The sequence below is a fragment of the Pristiophorus japonicus genome, chromosome 3, assembly GCF_044704955.1.
Source record: "Pristiophorus japonicus isolate sPriJap1 chromosome 3, sPriJap1.hap1, whole genome shotgun sequence".
NCBI lineage: Eukaryota > Metazoa > Chordata > Chondrichthyes > Pristiophoridae > Pristiophorus > Pristiophorus japonicus.
The window spans coordinates 306,692,562-306,715,593 of NC_091979.1; the positions used below are offsets into that span (position 1 = coordinate 306,692,562).

Genomic DNA, 23,032 nt, shown 5'->3' on the forward strand with positions numbered 1-23,032 from the left:
GCCCTCCTGTATGACTCAGAGACATGGACCATACACAGTAGACACCTCAAAGCACTGGAGAAGTAGCACCAGCGCTGCCTCTGCCAGGTCCTGCAAATCCACTGGGAGGACAGACGCACCAACATCTGTGTCCTCGCCCAGGCCCACATCCCCAGCATCGAAGCGCTGACCATACTTGACCAGCTCCGTTGGGCGGGCCACATTGTCCGCATGCCTGACACGAGACTCCCAAAGGAAGCGCTCCACTCAAAACTCCTACACGGCATGTGAGCCCCAGCTGGGCAGAGGAAACGTTTCAATGGCACCCTCAAAACCTCCCTGATAAAGTATAACATCCATCGATGGACTTTACCTTTCCTAATTCATCTCCGGAAGCAAATATCCTCAAATACTCCCTGGACCCCAAAGTTAGTGAACGACAACTCCAGAATATTTATTCATCCCAGATTTCCACAATTCAACCTTGCCCTGTTGCCCTCCACACCCCATTGCTGTGCTCCTAATGCATAGAAACCATTGTGTCCTCAGGAATATTTGATCATCTGCCAGGAACGATGTGCAGTTTGACCCTACTGTGTAGTATCAGGCTCCTATGTAGCCCTACATTCATACATTTCAGAAGAAGTGGCTGGCTGAAGAGATGTAAAGAAAATGGATTCCCTTGCAGCTGATCGTCTGTCAAGCATTTTGAGTATTTTGCAAAATGCTTGAAGCTGAAAAGGCTCTTTAACTGAGGTACAAACGGGCCGAAAGACAGCACCATGGAGGACAATTAAGTGGAATGGCCATGTTTCAAGGGAATCCCTGTGTCCTGCTTCATGTCGCCACACCCACTCTCTAAAATAAATAAAAAGCAAAATACTAGCAAATGCTGGCAGTTTGAAGTAAACTCAGAAAAGGCTGGCTACAAACTGCAGATCAGTCAGTGTCTGTGGAGAGAATAGACTGTTCCCTTTGAGTTCATGCCCTGCCTCAGAACTGAAAAATAAAGAGACAAACCAGCGTATTCATCGAACTAGGAAAAGAGGGAAGGGAGAAAAAACAACACTAAAAGCAGAGGAAATATAAGTGGAATTAAAACTAATTTAATCACAGATATCTGGTAAGTATTCAATGACTTTAGTTGCAATCGTAACTTTAGCTTTCACTTATGAGGATGATGGTTGCAAACGCTTCGGCCTTGTCTTTTGCACTCACGTGCTGGGCACCGCCATTATTGCGCATGGGGATATTCATGGAGCCTCCTCCTCCCGTTAGTTGTGTATTTGTCCACCACCATTCATGACTGGATGTGGCAGGACTGCAGCTTTAATCTAATCCATTGATTGTGGGATTGCTTAGCCCTGTCTATATAGCATGCTGCTTGGCATGCATGTAGTCCTGTGTTACAGCTTCCCCAGGTTGGCATCTCATTTTTAGGTACGCCTGGTGCTGCTCCTGGCATGCTCTTCTGCACTCCTCATTGAACCAGGGTTGGTCCCCTGGCTTGATGGTAATGGTAGAGTGAAGGATATGCCGGGCCATGAGGTTACAGATTGTGGTGGTATACAATTCTGATGCGGCTGATGGCCCACAATGCCTCATGGATGCCCAGTTTTGAGCTGCTAGATCGGTTCTGAATCTATCCCATTTAGAACGGTGGTAGTGCCACACAACACGATGGAGGGTATCCTCAGTGTGAAGATGGGACTGTGTCTCCACAAGGACTGTGTGGTGATCAATGCTGTCATGGGCAGATGCATCTGCGACAGGTAGATTGGCGAGGACGAGGTCAAGTAGGTTTTTCCCTCGTGTTGGTTCTCTCACCACCTGCAGCAGGCCCAGTCTGGCAGCTATCTCCTTCAGGACTCAGTCGTAGTGGTGCTACCGAGCCACTCTTGGTGATGGACATTGAAGCCCCCCCACCCATAGTACATTCTGTGCCCTTGCTACTCAGTGCTTCTTCCAAGTAGTGTTCAACATGTAGGAGTATTGATTCATCAGCTGAGGGAGGGCAGTATGTGGTAATCAGCTGAGGGAGGTTTCCTTGCCCATGCTTGACCTGAAGCCATGAGACATCATGGGGTCCGGAGTCAAAGGTCCCAGGGCCACTCCCTCCCGGCTGTATACCACTGATGAGCGTCTGGGACATTGGCTGAAAGGTATGATTTTGTGAATATGTCAGGCTGTTGCTTGACTAGTCTGTGGGACAGCTGTTCCAATTTTGGCATAAATCCCCAGATGATGATAAGGAGGACTTTGTAGGGTCGACTGGGCTGGGTGTGCCGTTGTCGTGTCTGTAGCCAGTGCCGAGGTCAAAGCCTGGTAGTCCATCCGATTTTATTCCTATTTTTTTTTGTAGCAATGTGGCTCGCTGGGCCATTTCAGAGGGCAGTTAAGAGTCAACCACATTGCTGTGGGTCTGGAGTCACATATAGACCAGACCGGGTAAGGATGGAAGATATCCTTCCCTAAATGACACAAGTGAACAGATGGGTTTTTAACAACAATCCTGTCGTATCACCATTACTGCGTCAAGCTTTGTAATTCCACATTTATTTAATTAACTGGTTAAATAAACTGGGTACAGAGCCCAGAAGAGCCGAGGGCCCAGGGGCAGCATGGACCTGCCCACACTGTGATATGTGTGCGCACTAGGTCCGTGCAGCAGAGCAGGTCTCCAATCATCTTGGTTAATCCTTGCTACTGGACCAAGACGTAGCTCTGTCAAGCCCGTGTGGTGGCTGGTGTGCACCAGTCACCGCACGTTAAAAAAATCCACACACAGGCATCTTCCACCCTTCAACATGTTGTTCAGGACTGGAACATTGGGTCCATCTGTGAACCCATGTGGAAGCAAGTCATCCTCGTTCGAGGGAACGTCTATGATGATGATTTTCTTAAAAATTTTGAAATCTTGCATAAAAGTAAGAGAGAGCATGATGGGTATTCTCAAAACATAGAAAATAGGTGCAGGAGTAGGCCATTTGGCCCCTCAAGCCTGCACCACCATTCAATAAGATCATGGCTGATCATTCCCTCAGTACCCCTTTCCTGCTTTTTCTCCATATCCCTTGATCCCTTTAGCCGTAAGGGCCATATCTAACTCCCTCTTGAATATATCCAATGAACTGGCATCAACAACTCTCTGTGATAGGGAATTCCACAGGTTAACAACTCTGAGTGAAAAAGTTTCTCCTCATCTCAGTCCTAAATGGCCTACCCCTTATCCTAAGACTGTGTCCCTGGTTCTGGACTTCCCCAACATCAGGAACATTCTTCCTGCATCTAACCTGTCCAGTCCTGTCAGAATTTTATAAGTTTCTATGAGATCCCCTCTCATCCTTCTAAACTCCAGTGAATACAGGCCAAGTTGATGCATTCTCTCCTCATATGTCAGTTTTGAAAGGAAAAAAAGTCTCTCTCATGGTAGTGCTCACGGTAAATCTGATAATATGCCACCTTCCACAGAGGTGTATAATATATAAAGCAACCCTGTTCTATTTGGCTGCTGTGGTGAAACGATAGTTAAGCTGGTTTTTCCCTTTATGTCAAGAAGGTTCAATTACTGCAAATGAAGAGAGCTGAGGTCACTCAGAGTTTAATTGTTGTTCAGTCAGGGAATTTATAAATTTGAATGTGCTGGTTTAGTTTTGAATTGCAGCTAAGAAGCATCCTGCATTTTAAGAGTGTTTTGCATTTATAGCAAAGTGTGACGTCTGGAGTGTGGCACCTGTGCACACTAGCAGGCTAGCAGATCACCTGTGGCATTGCTCATTGGTGAATCTGCGGATAAACCGTTTCATCCAATGTACTATCAGAGCCACTATATAGATAGATGATTTCTATAGGAGAACAAAAATTACACTGTACACAGTATTATGGAGCACAAAAAAAACTAAATTTCAGTGAGTGAACTGGCTTTATCATTTTAATTTATGTTCACAACTTCATGGATAATTTGCAATCCATATTGATATTACATATGCAAATTAGCATATGAATAATTTACTGTAACTACTGTGATATTTAGGAATTGGAATTTGGGGAATTAAATATGCAAATAGCCTTTATTGATATTCATCTATAGTTTTTTTTAAATACAAATAGTTATATAAAATACAAATTAAAGTACAAATAGACATTTAAAGAATTCTGGCAATCAAACCTGTGGACGGATAATCCAAAATAAAAAGTTACATTCAGTAATGGTGACCATGAAACTGGATTGTCGTAAAAACCCATCTGGTTCACTAATGTACTTTAGGGAAGGAAATCTGCCGTCCTTACCCGGTCTGGCCTAAATGTGACTCCAGACACACAGCAAAGACTCTTAACTGCCCCCTGAAATGGCCTAGCAAGCCACTCAGCTGTAACAAACTGCTACGAAAAGCAATAATAAGAATAAAACTGGATGGAACACCAGGCATTGTACTCAGCACCATCTTCGGACACGGAAAAGGCACCCTGCCCAGTTGATCCTGCAAAGTACTCCTCATTAACATCTGGGAACCTGTGACAAAATTGGGAGAACTGTCCCACAGACTAGTCAAGCAACAACCCAACATAGTCATACACTCAGAATCACAGCTTTCAGCCAATGTCTCCGACTCCTGCATCACCATCCTTGGGTATGTCCTGTCCCACCAGCAGGACAGACCCACTAGAGGTGGTGACGCAGTGATATACAGTCAGAAGGAAGTGGCCCTGGGAGTCCTCAACATTGACCCCGGACCACATGCAGTCTCATGGCTTCAGGTCAAGCAGGGGCAAAGAAACCTCCTGCTGATTACCATCTACGGTGCCCCCTCAGCTGATGAATCAGCACTCCTCCATGTTGAACACCACTTGGAAGAAGCACTGAGGGTAGCTATGGTACAAAATGTACTGTGGATGGGGGACTTCAATGTCCATCACCAAAAGTGGCTCGGTTGCACCACTACTGGCTGAGTATTGAAGGACATATTTACCAGACTGGGCCTGCGGCAGGTGGTGAAAGAACCAACACGAGGGAAATACCTACTTGACCTCGTCCTCACCAATCTACCCGCCGCAGATGCATCTGTCCATGACAGCATTGGTAGCAGTGACCACCGCACAGTCCTTGTGGAGAACAAATCCGACTTCATAGAGGACACCCACCATCGTACTGTGTGGCACTACCACCGTACTAAATGGGATAGATTCAGAACAGATCTAGCAGCCCAAAACTAGACATCCATGAGGCCATCAGCAGCAGCAGAATTGTATTCCACCACAATCTGTAACCTCATGGCCTGGCATATCCCTCACTCTACCATTACCATCCAACCAATGAGGGGTGTAGAAGAGCAAACCAGGAGCAGCACCAGGCGAACCTAAAAATGAGGTGCCAACCTGGGGAAGCTGAAACACTAACAGCGTAAGCAGCATGCTACAGGCAGAGCTAAGCAATCCCACAACCAACGGATCAGATCAAAGATCCTCCAGTCCTGCCACATCCAGTCATGAATGAACAACTAACGGGAGGAAGAAGCTCCATGAATATTCCCATCCTGCAGAGCCCAGCACACGAGTGTAAACGACAAGGCTGAAGCGTTTGAAACCATCTTCAGCCAGAAGTGCCGAGTGGATGATCCATATCGGCCTCCTCCTGTGGTCCCCACCATCACAGAAGGCAGTCTTCAGCTAATTCGATTCACTATACGTGAGCGCACTGGATACAGCAAAGTCTATGAGCCTAACAACATCCCAGCTGCCGTGCTGAAGACTTTGTTCCAGATCTAGCCGTACCTCTAGCCAAGCTGTTCCACTCCAGCTACAACACTGGCATCTACCAGACAATGTGGAAAACTGCACAGCTATGCCCTGTCCTCTCAAAGCAGTACAAATCCAATCCGGCCAATTACCCGCCACATCAGTCTATTCTAAATCATCAGCCAAGTGATGGAAAGTGTCATCGACAGTGCTATCAAGCAGCACTTACTCACCAACAACCTGCTCAACAATGCTCAGTTTGGGTTCCGCCAGGAACACTCGGCCCCAGACCTCATTACAGCCGTGGTCCAAACATGGATAAAAGAGCTGAATTCCAAAAGCTGAGATGAGAGTGACTGCCTTTGACATCAATGCAGCATTTGGTCAAGTGTGGCATCAAGGAGCCCTAGTAAAATTGAAGTCAGTGGGAATCAGGAAATTCTCTACTTGTTGAAGTCATACCTGCCACAAAGGAAGATGGTTGTGATTGTTGGAGGTCAATCATCTCAGCACCAGGACAAGGCTGCAGAAGTTCCTCAGGGCAGTGTCCTAGGCCCAACCATCTTCAGCTGCTTCATCAATGACCTTCCTTCCATCATAATGTCGGAAGTGGGGATGTTTGCTGATGATTGCACAGTTCCATTCGCAACAGCTCAGTTAATGAAACAGTCCATGCCCGCATGCAGCAAGACCTGGATGGCATTCAGGCTTGGGCTGATAAGTGGCAAGTTACATTCACGCCGCACAAATGCCAGGCAATGACCATCTCCAACAAGCGACAGTCTAACCACCGCCCCTTGACATTCAATGACATTCCCATCACCAAATCCCCCACCATCAACATCCTGGAGGGGTCACCATTGACCAGAAACAAATACCGTGGCAACAAGAGCAGGTCAGAGGCTGGGTATTCTGGGTTTCACTTTACTTCCAAAAGTCTTTCCACCATCTACAAAGCACAAGTCAGGAATGTGATGGAATACTCTTCACTTGCCTGGATGAGTGCAGCTCCAACAACAATCAAGAAGCTTGACACCATCCAGGACAAAGCAGCCCGCTTGAGAGGCACCCCATCCACCATTTTCAACATTCACTCCCTCCACCACCGGTGCACCGTGGCTGCAGTGTGTACCATCTATAAGATGCACTGCAGCAACTCGCCAAGGCTTCTTTGGCAGATCTCCCAAACCTGCGACCTCTACCACCTAGAAGGACAAGGGCAGCAGGTGCATGGGAACACCATCTGCTGCAAGTTTCCCTCCAAGTCACACACCATCCTGACATGGAAATATATCGCCGTACCTTCATCGTCGCTGGGTGAAAATCCTGGAACTCTCACCCTAACAGCACTTTCACCACACGGACTGTAGGGGTTCAAGGCGGTGGCTCACCACCACCTCAAGGCCAATTGGGAATGGGCAATAAATGCTGGCCTTGCCAGCGACGCCCACATCCCAGGAACAAATTAAAAAAAAGTGTTGTTGCTTTATGGAGAGTGCTGTATTGAACCTATGTAGTCATAGAAGCATAGAAAATAGGTGTAGGAGTAGGCCAGTCGGCCCTTCGAGCCTGCACCACCATTCAATATCATGCAACCATTCCTGCTTTCTCTCCATACCCCTTGATCCCTTTAGCTGTAAGGGTCACATCTAACTCGCTTTTGAATCTATCAAACGAACTGTGGTAGAGAATTCCACAGGTTCACAATTCTCTGAGTGAAGAAGTTTCTCCTCATCGGCTTACCCCTTATCCTTGGACTGTGATCCCTGGTTCTGGACTTCCCCAACATTGGGAACATTCTTCCTGCATCTAACCTGTCCAATCCTGTCAGAATTTTATATGATTCTATGAGACCCCCTCTCATTCTTCTAAATTCCAATGAATATAAGCCTAGTCGATCCAGTTTTTCTTTATAGGTCAGTCCTGCCATCCCGGGAATCAGTCTGGTGAATCTTCGCTGCACTCCCTCAATAGCAAGAATGTCCTTCCTCAGATTAGGAGACCAAAACTGTACACAATACTCCAGGTGTGGCCTCACCGAGGCCCTGCACCAAGACCTTGCAGTAAGACCTCCCTGCTCCTACACTCAAATCCTCTAGCTATGAAGGCCAACATGCCATTTGCCTTCTTCACCGCCTGTTGTATCTGCATGCCAACTTTCAATGACTGATGTACCATGACACCCAGGTCTCGTTGCATCTCCCCTTTTCCTAATCTGTCACCAATCAGATATGTTGTAATGTGGCCCTTTTTGATTTTTGCCCTTGATTTTTCTGCCCTCCACTTCTACTTTTCTCCTTTGTGCCTTTTGCTTCTCTCTGTCTCCCTGCATAGGTTCCCATCCCCCTGCCCTACTAGTTTAAATCCTCCCCAACAGCACAAGCAAACACTCCCCCTAGGACATTGGTTCTGGTCCTGCCCAGATGCAGACTATCCGGTTTGTACTGGATCCACCTCCCCCAGAACCGGTTCCAATGTCCTAGGAATTTGAATCCCTCCCTCTTGCACCATTCCTCAAGCCACGTGTTCATCTTAATTATCCTGCTATTTCTACTCTGACTAGCATGAGGCACTGGTAGCAATCCCAAAATTACTACCTTTTGAGGTCCTACTTTTTAATTTAACTCCTAGCTCCCTAAATTCAGCTTGTAGGATATCATCCCGTTTTTTTACCTATATCATGTGTTGCATATAGGTACCACAACAACTGGCTGTTCACCCTCCCCCTCCAGAATGTCCTGCAGCTGCTCAGAGACATCCTTGACCCTTGCACCAGGGAGGCAACATACCATCCTGGAGTCTCGATTGCGGCCGCAGAAATGCCTATCTATTCCCCTTACAATAGAATCCCCTACCACTATAGCTCTCCCACTCTTTTTCCTGCCCTCCTGTGCAGCAGAACCACCCATGGTGCCATGAACTTAGCTGCTGCTGCTGCCTTCTCTTGATGAGCCATCTCCAACAGTATCCAAAGTGGTATATCTGTTTTTGGGAGTGAGATGACCGCAGGGGACCCCTGCACTACCTTCCGACTCCTGTTCTGCCTGATGATTACCCATTCCCTATCTGCCTTTGTAATCTTTACCTGCGGTGTGACCAACTCACTAAACGTGCTTTTCACGACATCCTCTGCATCGCGGATGCTCCAGAGTGAATCCCTGCGCAACTCCAGTGCCGCAGTGCGGTCTGACAGGAGCTGCAGCTGGATACACTTCCCACACACATAGTAGTCAGGGACACTGGAAGAGTCCCTGATTTCCCACATAGCACAGGAGGAGCATGACATGGGTCTGGGCTCTCCTGCCATGACTTAACCCTTAAATGAACTTAATTTGGCAACAATGCCAAAAGGTTTCCCATCGAAAGGAAAAAGAAAAATACTCACCAATCCACCAGCCAATCACTTACCCACATCTCATTTTAAAAGACAAATGTTCACTGATCTTCCCACAAGACACTAATTGCCTGTGATCAGTGAAGGGTATTGATGTTTGAGCTTGAAGCTTTACTCATTATTAAATCTGAAAAGTTTTGCCTTTTAAAAAATCAATAGACACATTAGGGTTGATCTTGCCTGCCACTGCCAGGTGAAACCTTCGTGGTTGTGGATTAACCAACCATTTTTAACCCTGCCCCATTTTCCTTTCCATTGAAGTCAATGGAAAAGAAAATCCAGTGGGTTTGTATAACCGCTCGCCGATCTACAATTGCGAGGTTTCCTACTGGTAGTGAAAGTTAAAATCTACTCCACTGAGCGAAGAATAAGAGAATTTAATCAACTCAACATTTAATGCAAAATGAAAAAAGCTCTAATATTGCAATCCTCCTCCAGTCCTGCAGCAGTGTTCCTGCTAATATTTTCGGGGGTGCGTGGCCCCTTTCACGGGCTGCACGGCCCAGTCACAGTTTCACGCATGCGCAAAATTTATCATTGGAAAAGCAAGTCGCCTCCGAGAACTCTCTTCTTCCAATTCTGGCCTCTTCGATTTTCATCGCTCCACAATCAGGCCCCAAGCTCTCTCTTCCCTCTCCTCCTTTAAGATGCTTCTCAAAACCCATCTCTTTGTACAAGCTTTTGGTCACCTGTCCTAATGTCCTTTGGCTCACTGTTAATTTGCAATTGATTACACGCCTGTGGAGTGCCTTGAGTCGTTTTACTACGCTAACGACACTATATAAATACATGATGTTGAAAATTTTGAAAATGCATTAAATCTGAATGACAAAACCTTGAATTTGTCTTTCTCATCCTGCGTCCTTGAAACTCTTTTAGAGTCTACCTGCAAAACATAAAACATTAAACCGTGCCACCCGACCTGGGTGACACACCAGACATTTACAAGGCCCTTTTTTTCCTTTTTTTTTGTGTTTTTCTTTTTTTTTGGGCACTAAAATCACAATTTTCCCAGTGCCCCCTAATGTGCATTCTAGACAGGTGTACTTGTAATTGAATTAGCTGATATTTAAAATACATTTGATGGTCAGATGACACACATTTGAACAAGCTTTAAATTGAGCATCGCTTCAGACTGGAATTGACTGGATTGCTGTGTGTGTGTCAGCCCCAGCCTGAAGACGTGCAGTAGTACACATTTAGATGCATATTACTGTGCAGACTCTCCATCCCCGAGGGAACATAATGGGGACTGGGAACAGCTAATTCATTCCAGTCAGGTTGTCACTAGCCTGCTTCTGAGCATGTATACTAAGCAGCTGGCTGTGTTTTTTTTAAAAGAATATTTTTTATTGCAGTATTCATCGTTTGTACGATGAATTGGAGAGGGGCTGGACTCGAGGGAGAAAAAGCTGTCTGGCTTGATGTAAAATGAGTGGATGAGAATGTTCTGCTGACTCCAGTTTGCAGCTGATAGTTGATGATAGTTAAAGCCGAGCTGGTGGAATGCAAAAATCAATTATTTCTATGCATGGAGAAGAAATTTGCTGCAAACGTACTCTGAAGCAAAGCGTTAGATGCTGCATCCGCTCTGGGCTTTTATGAATGGACTGCACAGGGAGGGGCAAATTGTCACCAGAGATGATGTCAGTGGACTGGATGATGATACTATTGCACGGAGGCAGGGCACTAACGACAAGATTATCTGGCTGGCTTGTCACATTGGCTGACGAACAAATCACAGGCTGCTGACGGAATGAGTGTTCCCACCAGGCTGGGGTCACGATCAAGCTAGAATCTGGGAGGTGCCTGAGCTGCGGAACTCCCGGGAGCAGCACGTTAGCTATGTTAGTCACCCCCGAATAGATGGCTTTAAGTTCGACACATCGCTGCTGGCCTCCACACAAGTGCTCGAGGGCCGTGCTGCAGACAGTCCTGGCTGCAGGCACAGCGAGACGGCCGTGGGCAGGGCTGGCGGCTCTGCTCGCAGTGCGTGGCATAATGTTCTGCTTTTGTCTGCAGAACTCCCTGATGAAGCTGCAGACCCTTGACGTTGACCTGTGCTCAGCATTTTTACCAAGCCCGGAGGAAAGTGCAGCAACACAACGGAGCAAGGAACACGCCCCTCCACTTGATCGCAATGGTCTGGATGAAGGAAGCAGCGGGGGTAAGATCTTTCATAGATTTGTATCGAGGCAGTTAGACTTAACCCATTGATATGATGCAGAAAATACTCTGTACTCTCTGCAACGCAACACAACTTGACCATACTCTGACCAACTGCTGTTAGAACACATTGGTGTCAGTTATCTTTCAGTCTTTTTACAGTCGGTGCATATTTTTAATTCATTAAAAGTGCATATTTTTAATAATTAAGTGGATTTTTAATTTCCATCGTCATAAGCAATGTTTGTTCTTGCGTTTTAGTTTTATTTTATTTTATACACTGTTTTGTTTTGTCAGAGCATTGCACCACCCTTGTCCCTATTATTGATTTCAAATTAATGCATCACCAGAGAGACAGTGATGGTAAGTACATTCTACTGTTTCATGCTTTCATTAACCCACCTCGCTGAAACCTGCCCTCTAATCCAGCCTCATTACTCCCCTCGACAGCTTCTCTCTGTCGACAAGTGCTGCACGTGAGGGACTGCCTCATTTTTATTGTCTATTCCTGCTAACTCCTCCACCCACGACCAACATATCGCACGTGGGCTTGCTCAGCCATACTTTTACTATAGAGGAGTGTGTGATAAAGTCACAGATGTTTATTTCTGTTTAAAAATCAGATTGCCGTCTTTGCTCAAAACTGGTTGATTTGCTTGATTCAATTAGCGGCATTGTGACTTTGATTAAAAGAACTGGTTAGTCCCATTGTGAAGATTTGTACATTCAACTCAGGTTTGCCAGTTTCTGTCCACTACATGATCGGGGCATGGCGGCCCCAACCGGTGAGCGACCATCTGCAGCAGGTCGGGGCCTTAAAAGGAGTGGCAAGCGGCCCTGGAACCAGCGTGGCAGCGTACCACTCCAGGGAGCAGCGCGAACTGGTGCAGGAGAGCAACAGCAGTGAAGAGGGCGACTAGATTGGACACCATAATCCAGGTCGGTGATTGGAGCGTGGGCAGGTACAGCAGGAGCGGCGAGGTTGGGGCGCAGGAGCGGCGAGAGATTGTAGAGCGATGTGATCGGGGCCCAGGAGAGGCGTGAGTTCGGGGCCCAGAAGGGGCGAGGGCCCAGGGGCAGCACGGGCCAGCCCACACTGCGATGTGTGTGCGCACTAGGTCCGTGCAGCAGAGCTGGTCTCCAGTCGTCTTGGCTAATCCTTGCCATTGGACCAAAACCTAGCTCTGTCAAGCTTGTGTGGTGGCTGGTGTGCAACGGTCACCACACGTTAAAAAAAATCCACGCACAGGCAACTTCCAACCCTTCAACATGGAGTTTGGGACCTGGAATATTAGGTCCTTCATTGAAACACCTGTGAATTCATCCCTTTTTGGCATGGAAGCAAGTCATCCTCGAATCGAGGGTCTGCCTAAGAAGAAGGACTACACGATAATTGGGATAGCCCACTGTATTAATGACATTTGACCTGAATTTTATTTGGAAGCACATTGGACGCATTGTCTGGGTGCCTCTACATCAAGGAGTTAATATGGATGTCGGTTTTAAAACCCAAGGTGTTAAACATGGGATCTTGGAGGCGCCCAGTTCTTTCAAAAGATTTGTTTGAACAAAGTAAGAGATGCAGGCTGTGATTGACCATGAATGAAGATTGGTCCAGGGGGGCACCAAAAAAAACATTGTCTTCATCATAAATTCACAAGGACCTGGTTTATTACTTAACAGTGACTCATTAACTCAATAAGAAGTCAGTCTGAAGGGTTATAGACCCATTCAGAAGCTGGACTTATGAAAGGTAATTTACCTCATTACAGACTTTCGCTTTGCATGTTTATAGATTGTGCACTTTGTATATGCTGATTGCTCTACCATTGTGTACTATTTATATGGAAATAAAGCTAATTAGTTGCTTTAGTCTGTAGACCTTTGGTCTGAGTGGCTATAATCACCATTTCAAATAACATTTGGTTGCGTGCTGTGATCTTATATTAAACCTGGTAAGTAGATTGTTGAAACTGCGACAATTGGCTTTTTAGTTATGTACCTCATGTGAGCTACCTGATTGTTTGGAATGAACCATTTGAGATGAAGATGGGACTACAAAAAACCCCACACATCCATAACAATTGGTGGAGGAGCAATGGAATATATTACACATCACCCAGACAGGTTGTTAAAAGGTTAAATTAGACCAAACTAAGCAACAGCAAAAAAAGGGGACTTTATGGAGGGTGGAATGTTGGAAAATGATCTCAAACTGCCAAGGGGTGAGAGAACATTGCAGCATGAATTGAGCTTGGAGCTGAGTGTAAGGGGGATGTGAGTTGGCCGGCGCGAGTGACCTTGACAAGGTGGATGAGAAGCAGCAGCCAGTTGACGAAAAGGAATCGTCCGGTGTGTCTGCTGGAAGCTTTATCTGAAGCGTGTGGGGGGGGGGGTGTGGGACAATTGCTGGGAATGGGGGGGGGGGGACATTAGGGGATGGCAATCGCTGTGGGGAGAGGGGGAGGATGGGTGAGGAAGGTAATTGCTGGGTGGGGGGGGCATTGGGGGAAGGCATTCGTGGGGGGATGGCGGATAGTGGGGGAAGGTAATTGCGGGGGGGGGGGGGGGAAGAGGAAAGAGAGGAGGGAGTTGGGCATGAACCAGAGTCGAGATTTTTCCTGGGCTAGGAAGAACCCCACAAAAGCCACTTTAAAAAAAAATAGAAACATAGAAACAAAACGCAGGAACTTGACAGGATTTGGAGCAGCCAGCAGCAGTCTCTAAGAACCATTGGTTAGGCCGCTCAATGCCTGCTATCAATGAGTGGAGCGTGCGCAAACCGCCCACTGGTAATTCAAAATCAATGGTTGTCAATGGTGGGCAACAGTATGTTCACAAAAGTTCTCTTACAGTTGCCATTAATGAGCAGACAAAATGGACAAATGTCTCTGTGACTTTATCGCATCAAAATCTGTGTGCGGGGAAGTGGGTGACTCCTTGGGTTAAGGCACTGAACTTTCACGGCCTGGGTTTGAATCTAGTACGAGGTGTTGAGGTGATGGGCTTTTCCCTCTCTACCTGGTGCAATGGAGGTCAACATGCAATGGGTTTGGGCTGTGATAACCTATTGCCTGCTGCAAGCGTTGCCAAAATGCAGAATTTGGCACAAGTTAGGACTGAACTGGCAATCTCAGGTGTATTTTCAGAAGTTAAAGGTTTTTATGGAGCTGGATTTCCCCTCTCCCCACCTGCCCAACAGCATGGCATGAGCTGAACCTGTCTAGATTTCCAGAATCAGGTCATTTTCAGCGGTCTAGGGGCCGAAATTGGCCCTGTCCTTAAGGCCTCTGAACACCGGAAAATCGGCGGCCACGTTGCGGGGTGCAGTGGTCACCGACTTTTCGTGTAATGGTTGCCATTATCAAAATTCTGCTGCTGCAGTATCCCGGCAGTGACCACTCCACTGCTGCTGATACCCCCCACCCACCGATGACAAAATTCCGCCGTGAAAATCTTCCTCCCGCCGGGCGGTTTCAAAACCTGCTTTTTACCCCGACGGTGCACTGATGCTGTGGCCTTCTGCAATGGCGGCACAGCTCCCATTAAAGGGATGGTTGCACTGTCATCGCTGCCATGTTTTTGTTTTCCCCCCCTCGGCCGACTGCCAGGTCGGGCCGACAATTATGCCCTGGGTTCGGCCGGGCCGCCAACTTTGGCAGCCTGGCACCCTCTCTTGGGTGCCAGGCCGCTGGCCCGGCCGAAACCCTCCCTGGTGGCCCAGTCGACCGAACTTTAGAAATCCCGCAGGCTCCCCCCTTTAAGCTCCACCCCAACTTTCGCCCGTCTAGAGTACTCGCCGCCCAACTTCTGCCCCAATTATGAGCAACTTCTGGTCTGCTTGGAGGGGGGGGGGGGGGGGGAAAAGAGGAGGAAAAGAGCGGAATATCACTCAAGCGGCCACCGCAGCGGTTAAAAAAAAACGTAGAAACTGGATGCGCCCTGTTTCGGGCGGGGGGCACTTTCAGCCCCCTAATGTCCTCCTAGCACAACCTCGCCTGTGGGCCTGCACCCAGAATTGGGGGTGTAAATTCGTCGATGCTGGCTGGCTGCAGGGCCTTTTAGCTGCTGTCCAACACCAGCAGCCAGAAGGCCCCCAGCGCCAAAGATCTGCGTGGTTAACTGGGAATTAAAAATAAACACTAGTTTTTCTATACGGCTGCTTCACAATCTGAGCAGTGCTAGGGCTAGGCCTAAGGCCCAGGCCTTCTAGGTGCTCCTTCAAATAGGTGCCACCTAGCACAGAGAGATATAATCAGACAGAAGACGCCGTTATATCAGTCCTACTTCATTTAAATGGGACTTTGATGCTTTCACATATTCCGGTTGCAAGTACAAAGTTACTCTCGACCACCCCCCAGTGGGAAGACACCTGGAGTCACAGGTCTCTGCCTGTTTTTCCTCCGCCTTGCGCCGGGGAACTTGGAATTCCCTGGATGAGGAAAATCTCCACTGTCATTGGAGCCATGCAGAAGGAACCTTCACTCCGGAATTGGATTTGTTATTAAGGAACCAGGAGTGCTCGAGAGTGAATAGGAGAAATTAAAAGCTTTCTGTTCTCCACATTGACATTCCTCACTTGCTGAGCACAAAGATTCAGCAATAAATACACATTTAAAAACAATTTTTACATTGATATACCAGATAGTTCACACTACAAACGGAATGTTTACTTCATGTTATCTGTTATTATTGACACCATATATACTAGACATCATATGGTGCAAGAGAGATTTCTGTATCAAAGGTTAGCGAACCATTGATATGAGAAAAGAATAAGTACTAATGCTTAGAATCATCGAATCATACAGCACAGAATAAGGTCATTCGACCCATCATGCCTGTGCCGGCTCTTTGAAAGATCTATCCAATTAATCCCACTCATAAGAACATAAGAAATAGGAGCAGGAGTAGGCTACCTGGCCCCTCGAGCCTGTTCCGCCATTTAATACGATCATGGTTGATCTGATCATGGACTCCGCTCCCCTTAACCCTTTATTCCCTTATCGCTCAAAATTCTGTCTATCTCCGCCTTAAATACAGTCAATGACCCAGCCTCCACAGCTCTCTGAGACAGAGAATGCCAAAGATTTACAATTCTCTGAAGAAATTTCTCCTCATCTCAGTTTTAAATGGGCGGCCCCTAATTCTGAGACTATGCCCCCTAAATTTCCCCTATGAGTGGAAATATCTTCTCTGCATCCACCTTGTCAAGCCCCCTCATTATCTTACTTGTTTCGATAAAATCACCTCTCATTCTTCTGAACTCCAATGTGTATAGGCCCAAGCTACTCGACCTATCTTCATAAGTCAACCCCCTCATCTCCAGAATGAACCTAGTGAACCTTCTCTGAACAGCCTCCAATGCAAGTATATCCTTAAATATGGAGACAAAAACTATACGCAGTACTCCAGGTGTGGCCTCACCAATACCCTGTACAGTTGTAGCAGGACTTCTCTGCTTTTATACTCCATCTCCCTTGCAATAAAAGCCAACATTCCATTTGCCTTCCTGATTACTTGCTGTACCTGCATACTGACTTTTTGTGTTTCATGCACAAGGACTCCCAGGTCCCTCTGTACTACCGCACTTTGCAATTTTTCTCCATTTCAATTATAATTTGCTTTTCTCTTATTTCTGTCAAAGTGGATAACCTCACATTTTCCAACATTATACTCCATCTGCCAAATTTTTGCCTGCTCACTTAGCCTGCCTATATCTCTTTGCATATTTTTTGTGTCGTCCTCCACAATTTGCTTTCCCATCCATCTTTGTATCATCAACAGACTGGGCTACATTACACTCGGTCCCTTCATCCAAGTCATTTAATATAGATTGTAAATAGTTGAGTACCCAGCACCGATCCCTGCGGCACCCCACTAGTCACTGTTTGCCAACTGGAAAATGACCCATTTATCCCGACTCTCTGTTAGTTAGCCAATCCTCTATCCATGCTAATATATTACTCCCAACCCCGTGAACTTTTATCTTGTGCAGTAAGCTTTTATGTGCTCTTTCCCCATAGCCCTGCAAATTTTCCATTTTTAAGTACATGACCAATTTTCATTTGAAAATAACGAGTGAACTTGCTGCCACCACACTTTCACTCAGTTCATTCAGATCATCATAACTCTTTGGGTAGGAAAAAAAGTTCTCCTCATCTCCCCACTATTTATTTGGCAAATTATTTCCAATCTGCGTCGTCTGGTTACCAACCAGTGGAAATACTTTTTCCAAGTTACTCTATCAAAACCCCTCATAATTTTGAAGCCCTGTATTAAATCTCCCCTTAACCTTCTTTGCTCTAAGGAGAACAATCCCAGTTTCTCTCGTCTCTTCACATAATTGTAGTCCTTCATCCCTGGTACCATTCTGATAAATCTCCTCTGCATCCTCTCTTAAGGTCTTCACATCCTTCGATACTTATTCAAGCCTTCAGACTTGTGACACTTGCTAGAAATTGTGGGCAGAATGTCAACACTGAGAAGCGCTGTTTCCGATGTAGTTTTATTCCACAGTAACTGTTATTAAATAAGAAGGTGATTTGGCACTCGGGAGAAGCTGAACTGGCACAAGGCGATTTACTGCTTGACTGTTTTTAAACAACACATTTAACTGTATTTTTTTTTAAACTGTAAAATACTTGTTTTTATCTTAAATTTGGGCACCTCTGTGAACATTTTTGATCCATGTAGTAATTTTTGGGATGAATGGCCACATCTAATTGTGTGAATTCCCTTCGGTTAGCCCACCCTTACGCAATGAAGAATCCGGGTACCAAAACACAACACTTTTCACTTGCTTATCTTCCACAGTCAGAAGTTGGGTTGACTCAACTTTGTGATTATGTCCCAAAGGGGAATTCTTGTGCTCGCCAAATGGTCAACAGAAAGTGTTTTTTACTTTTGTCATCCAGTGTGAGGATCCAACACGTCCAGGTCATAAATAAAAGCCCAGACACTGACGATGATTATATGGAATACATAGATAGAAGTTACATAGAAAATAGGTGCAGGAGTAGGCCATTCGGCTCTTCGAGCCTGCACCACCATTCAATATGATCATGGCTGATTATTCAACCTCAGTACCCCATTCCTGATTTCTCTCCATACCCCTTGATCCCTTTAGCCGTAAGGGCCACATCTAACTCCCTTTTGAATATATGTAACAAACTGGCCTCAACAACTTCCAGCGGTAGAGAATTCCACAGGTTCACAAGAAATACCTTTTGACGTTTACAATTTTAAACCATTCTGAACAGAAATTTGTTATTATAACACGAGACTTGTTTTTGCAGAGTGGGCATATAAACACTAGGCAGGAAATTCCGTGGGCAATGACCAGGCGGTGACCCCCATCCCAAACCCCAGGGACAAGGGTCACTTCGATATTGGGGGTCAGGTGAGACTCAGATGTTGGGACTCTTGAGTGGGACCCTGCTGCTCTGAGAGGCCCTTCTCAGGCCATAGGTTAGTTCCTACAGGGAACGGTTGGACAGCAGACTATAGCTCATTTTTTCCCCCTCCCAAATCAATTATCTTTGCGTTCTTGATCATTGGGCCCTTCAAGCACGAGACCTAAACCTGGTCTTGGCAGGCCTGGGACCAGGTGCTTGCATTAGGGGCAAACTGGGGGCAGTTCTTCAGTGCAGCACTCCCCTGCAGTACTGCACTGAAGTGTCAGCCTGGATTATATACTCTAGAGTGGGGCTTGAACACTCAACCTTCTGACTTTGAGGTGAGAGTGCTACCCACGGAGCCAAGGCTGATACCTAAACAACTAGGTGAAAAGAACGACATAAAAATAACCAAGTGCTTGTCATTTTCATTAAAAATAATTTAGTACATCTATCAAGCAGTTGTAAATATTTTGGAACACATGAGCCTCCTTTAATTTGGGAATTTTGTGAATTGTACTGGAATACATGACGTGCAAATGCATTTATGATTCAGTTGTTTTGAAATAGGCCATGTTATTCCTGGCTTTCCTGTCGTATTGTACTCTTTCCCCTTGTACAAGATGGCTGCATAATTAATCTGACAACTTTTTTTTCCTTTTCGCGAGCTATAAATAAGAGAGCAAGTACTTAAACACTTACAGGTCTGTGTAACGTTGCAGAGCCAATTCCAGCCTTTGAGAGCTGGCAGAGCGAGCTGGAGAGTGGAGTCGAAGCCCATCGATCCCCGGGAGCCGGCAGATTGCTATATCACATCGCAGAAGGGGACAATCCACTAATATCACCACGCTGCTCAAGTTTCAGCAAGAGTCAACGATTTGTACTGGACACGGAAGCAGCCCCCTCTCCACCGAGTGCTCAGCTCTTCATCATGTAAGGAAAGGAAAATAGTACGCTTTCTACTTTTATATGTGCCAAATATATATATTTGCAACACGATTATCATTTAAAAGAAGAGTCTTTTCCTTTCATTTTTCAGGCATACCATGATAATCTTCAGGATAATGAGTAGGGAACGGTATTAGATGTCAACCTTGGCTCAGTGGGTAGCACCCTCGCCTCGGAGTCAGAAGCCTGTGGGTTTAGATCCCACTCTAGAGACGAGAGCACACTACGCTGACACTCACTCCAGTGCAGTACTGAGGGAGTGCTGCACTGTCGGAGGTGCCGTCTTTCAGATGAGATGTTAAACCAAGGCTCCATCTGACGTAAAAGATCCCATGGCACTATTTTGAATTAGAACAGGGGAGTTCTCCCCGATGTCCTGGCCAATATTTATGCCTGAACGAACGTCGATAAAACAGATTATTTGGTCATTATCACATTGCTGTTTGTGGGACCTTACTGTGCACAAATTGGATGCTGCATTTTCTTCATTACAACAGTGACTACACCTTAAAAGTACTTAATTGACTAAAGTGCTTTGAGGTGTCCTGAGGTCATGAATGGCATGATATAACTGCAAGTTCTTTCTTCAAATCTTACAGTTGGAATTGGCTATTAAAACACTGAATAAATAGAAACAGCAAGTTAAATTACCCATTGCATCTTTTGTGGACTGATGACTGACAATCCCAATGAAATGCAGTAGAACATTTAGGAGTTTATTTGTGAAAAGTATAAACACTTACATTTTTTCAAGCTGTGTTCCACAGTGCCTTGGAGCCAGCACATTCTTGTACCATTGCAATATCTTTAGGAGGGGTGAGCTTGGCAGTGCAGCATTTCCATCCTATCTATTAAGGGATGGAGCACACGTCTGTTCATGTGCTCACAGAGGCCAAGTGTAATTGGTGCTGCCAGCTCATTGTAGTAAGTCAGGCTTGTGGCCAGCACACCCACGCTATTCATTGATTGCATGCCTGGTTGGGGTGATTGGGAAATTGGGCTAGATTGACACCACTTGAAAGCAGACAGCACCTCTTAAAGGGGAGGTGCACAATGTGAAAGGTCTAAAATGTTGGAAGAGGTACAGAGAGGGCACCCAGCAGTCTTTGCCCAGACTGTCGACTCCCCCACCCCACCCCCCCCCCTCCCCTCCACCTTGGGGGTCATAAAACCCTCCAGGAAGCACCTCTGTCATCAGTGGGGTTGCAGAGGCAGTCAATACCAGGAGCAATGCAGGAAAATATTCCAATGACCTCACCAGAGTTCGCAAGGTAATATTCTTACCTCTCACCTCAACCTCTCTCCTCACACTCTGCACCTCCTCCAACTCACAAACTCTGCTCCTCCTCCTCCTCCCCCTCCTCCTCCCCCACTCTGCACATCCTCCTCCTCCCCCTCCACACACACTCCGTACCTCCTCCTCCCCCTCACACACTCTGCACCTCCTCCTCTGCCCCCTCCTCCTCCCCCTCACACACGTTGCACCTCCTCCTACTCCTCTGCCCCTCCTCACACACTCTGCACCTCCTCCTCCTCTGCCCCCTCCTCCACACACACTCTGCACCTCCTCCTCCTCTGCCCCCTCCTCCCCCTCCTCCTCACACACGCTGCACCTCCTCCTACTCCTCCTCCTCCTGCACCACCTCCTCCTCCACACACACTCTGCATCTCCTGCTTCTCACCACTGTTTCAACCCTCACTTCCTCACACCTTTCACGCAACGACCAGAACACGCACATTTATCTCACGAGACTGTCACTAGCACACTCCCTTCTTTCTTGCAAGAGACAGTTACATAAGAACATAAAGGAACAGGAGTAGGCCATACGGCCCCTCGAGCCTGCTCCACCATTCCATAAGATCATGGCTGATCTGATCATGGACTCAGCTCCACTTGCCCGCCCGCTCCCCATAACCCCTTATCCCCTTTTTGTTTAAGAAACTGTCTATTTCTGTCTTAAATTTATTCAATGTCCCAGCTTCCACAGCTCTCTGAGGCAGCGACTTCCACAGATTTACAACCCTCTGAGAGAAGACATTTCTTCTCATCTCGGTTTTAAATGGGCGGCCCCTTATTTTAAGATTATGTCCTCTCGTTCTAGTCTCCCCCATCAGTGGAAACATCCTCTCTGCATCCACCTTGTCAAGCCCCCTCATTATACGTTTCAATAAGATCACCTCTTATTCTTCTGAATTCCAATGAGTAGAGGCCCAACCTACTCAACCTTTCCTCATAAGTCAACCCCCTCAACTCCGGAATCAACCTAGTGAACCTTCTCTGAACTGCCTCCAAAGCAAATATATCCTTTTGTAAATATGGAAACCAAAACTGCACGCAGTATTCCAGGTGTGGCCTCACCAATACCCTGAACAACTGTAGCAAGACTTCCCTGCTTTTATACTCCATCCCCTTTGCAATAAAGGCCAAGATACCATTTGCCTTCCTGATCACTTGCTGTACCTGCATACTATCCTTTTGTGTTTCATGCACAAGTACCCCCAGGTCCCGCTGTACTGCAGCACTTTGCAATCTTTCTCCATTTAAATAATAACTTGCTCTTTGATTTTTTTCTGCCAAAGTGCATGACCTCACACTTTCCAACATTATACTCCATCTGTCAAATTTTTGCCCACTCACTTAGCCTGTCTATGTCCTTTTGCAGATTTTTTGTGTCCTCCTCACACATTACCTTTCCTCCCATCTTTGTATGGTCAGTAAACTTGGCTACATTACACTCAGTCCCTTCTTCCAAGTCGTTAATATAGATTGTAAATAGTTGGGGTCCCAGCACTGATCCCTGCAGCATCCCATTAGTTACTGGTTGCCAACCAGAGAATGAACCATTTATCCCGACACTCTGTTTTCTGTTAGTTAGCCAATCCTCTATCCATGCAAATATAATTCTTCCAACCCCGTGAACTTTTATCTTGTGCAGTAACCTTTTATGTGGCACCTTGTCAAATGCCTTCTGGATATTCCTTCAAATACACCACATCCACTGGTTCCTCTTTATCTACCCTCTTCGTTACATCCTCAAAGAATTCCAGCAAATTTGTCAAACATGACTTCCCCTTCATAAATCCATGCTGACTCTGCCTGACCGAATTTTGCTTTTCCAAATGTCCTGCTACTGCTTCTTTAATAATGGACTCCAACATTTTCCCAACCACAGATGTTAGGCTAACTGGTCTAGAGTTTCCTGATTTTTGTCTGTCTCCTTTTTTTGTAGCAGGAGTCCTCTCCCCTGTGACAGAGGTCACACGGGCCATCATGGGCCAGGGAGATTCACAGCTCGTGGTACTGCTCAGGGTTCCTTCACAGCATATCCTTTTCTCCCTTCTTCTTTCTATCACACTACACGCACCGCAATGCAAACTGCAGCTGCTTTCAGAGCGCACTCCTCTCTCCCTG

General features: G+C 46.4%; 1 protein-coding gene across 1 annotated transcript in view; it reads left to right on the forward strand.

Moving 5' to 3' along the window:
- Positions 1 to 23,032, forward strand: part of fam13c (family with sequence similarity 13 member C) — a 155,794-nt gene that overhangs the window by 75,943 nt on the left and 56,819 nt on the right. Inside the window, exons 6-8 of the mRNA XM_070876865.1 lie at positions 11,132 to 11,276; positions 11,573 to 11,638; positions 19,395 to 19,605. Of these exons, the coding sequence (XP_070732966.1) occupies positions 11,132 to 11,276; positions 11,573 to 11,638; positions 19,395 to 19,605 (422 nt within the window). The remainder of the gene's footprint in view (positions 1 to 11,131; positions 11,277 to 11,572; positions 11,639 to 19,394; positions 19,606 to 23,032) is intronic.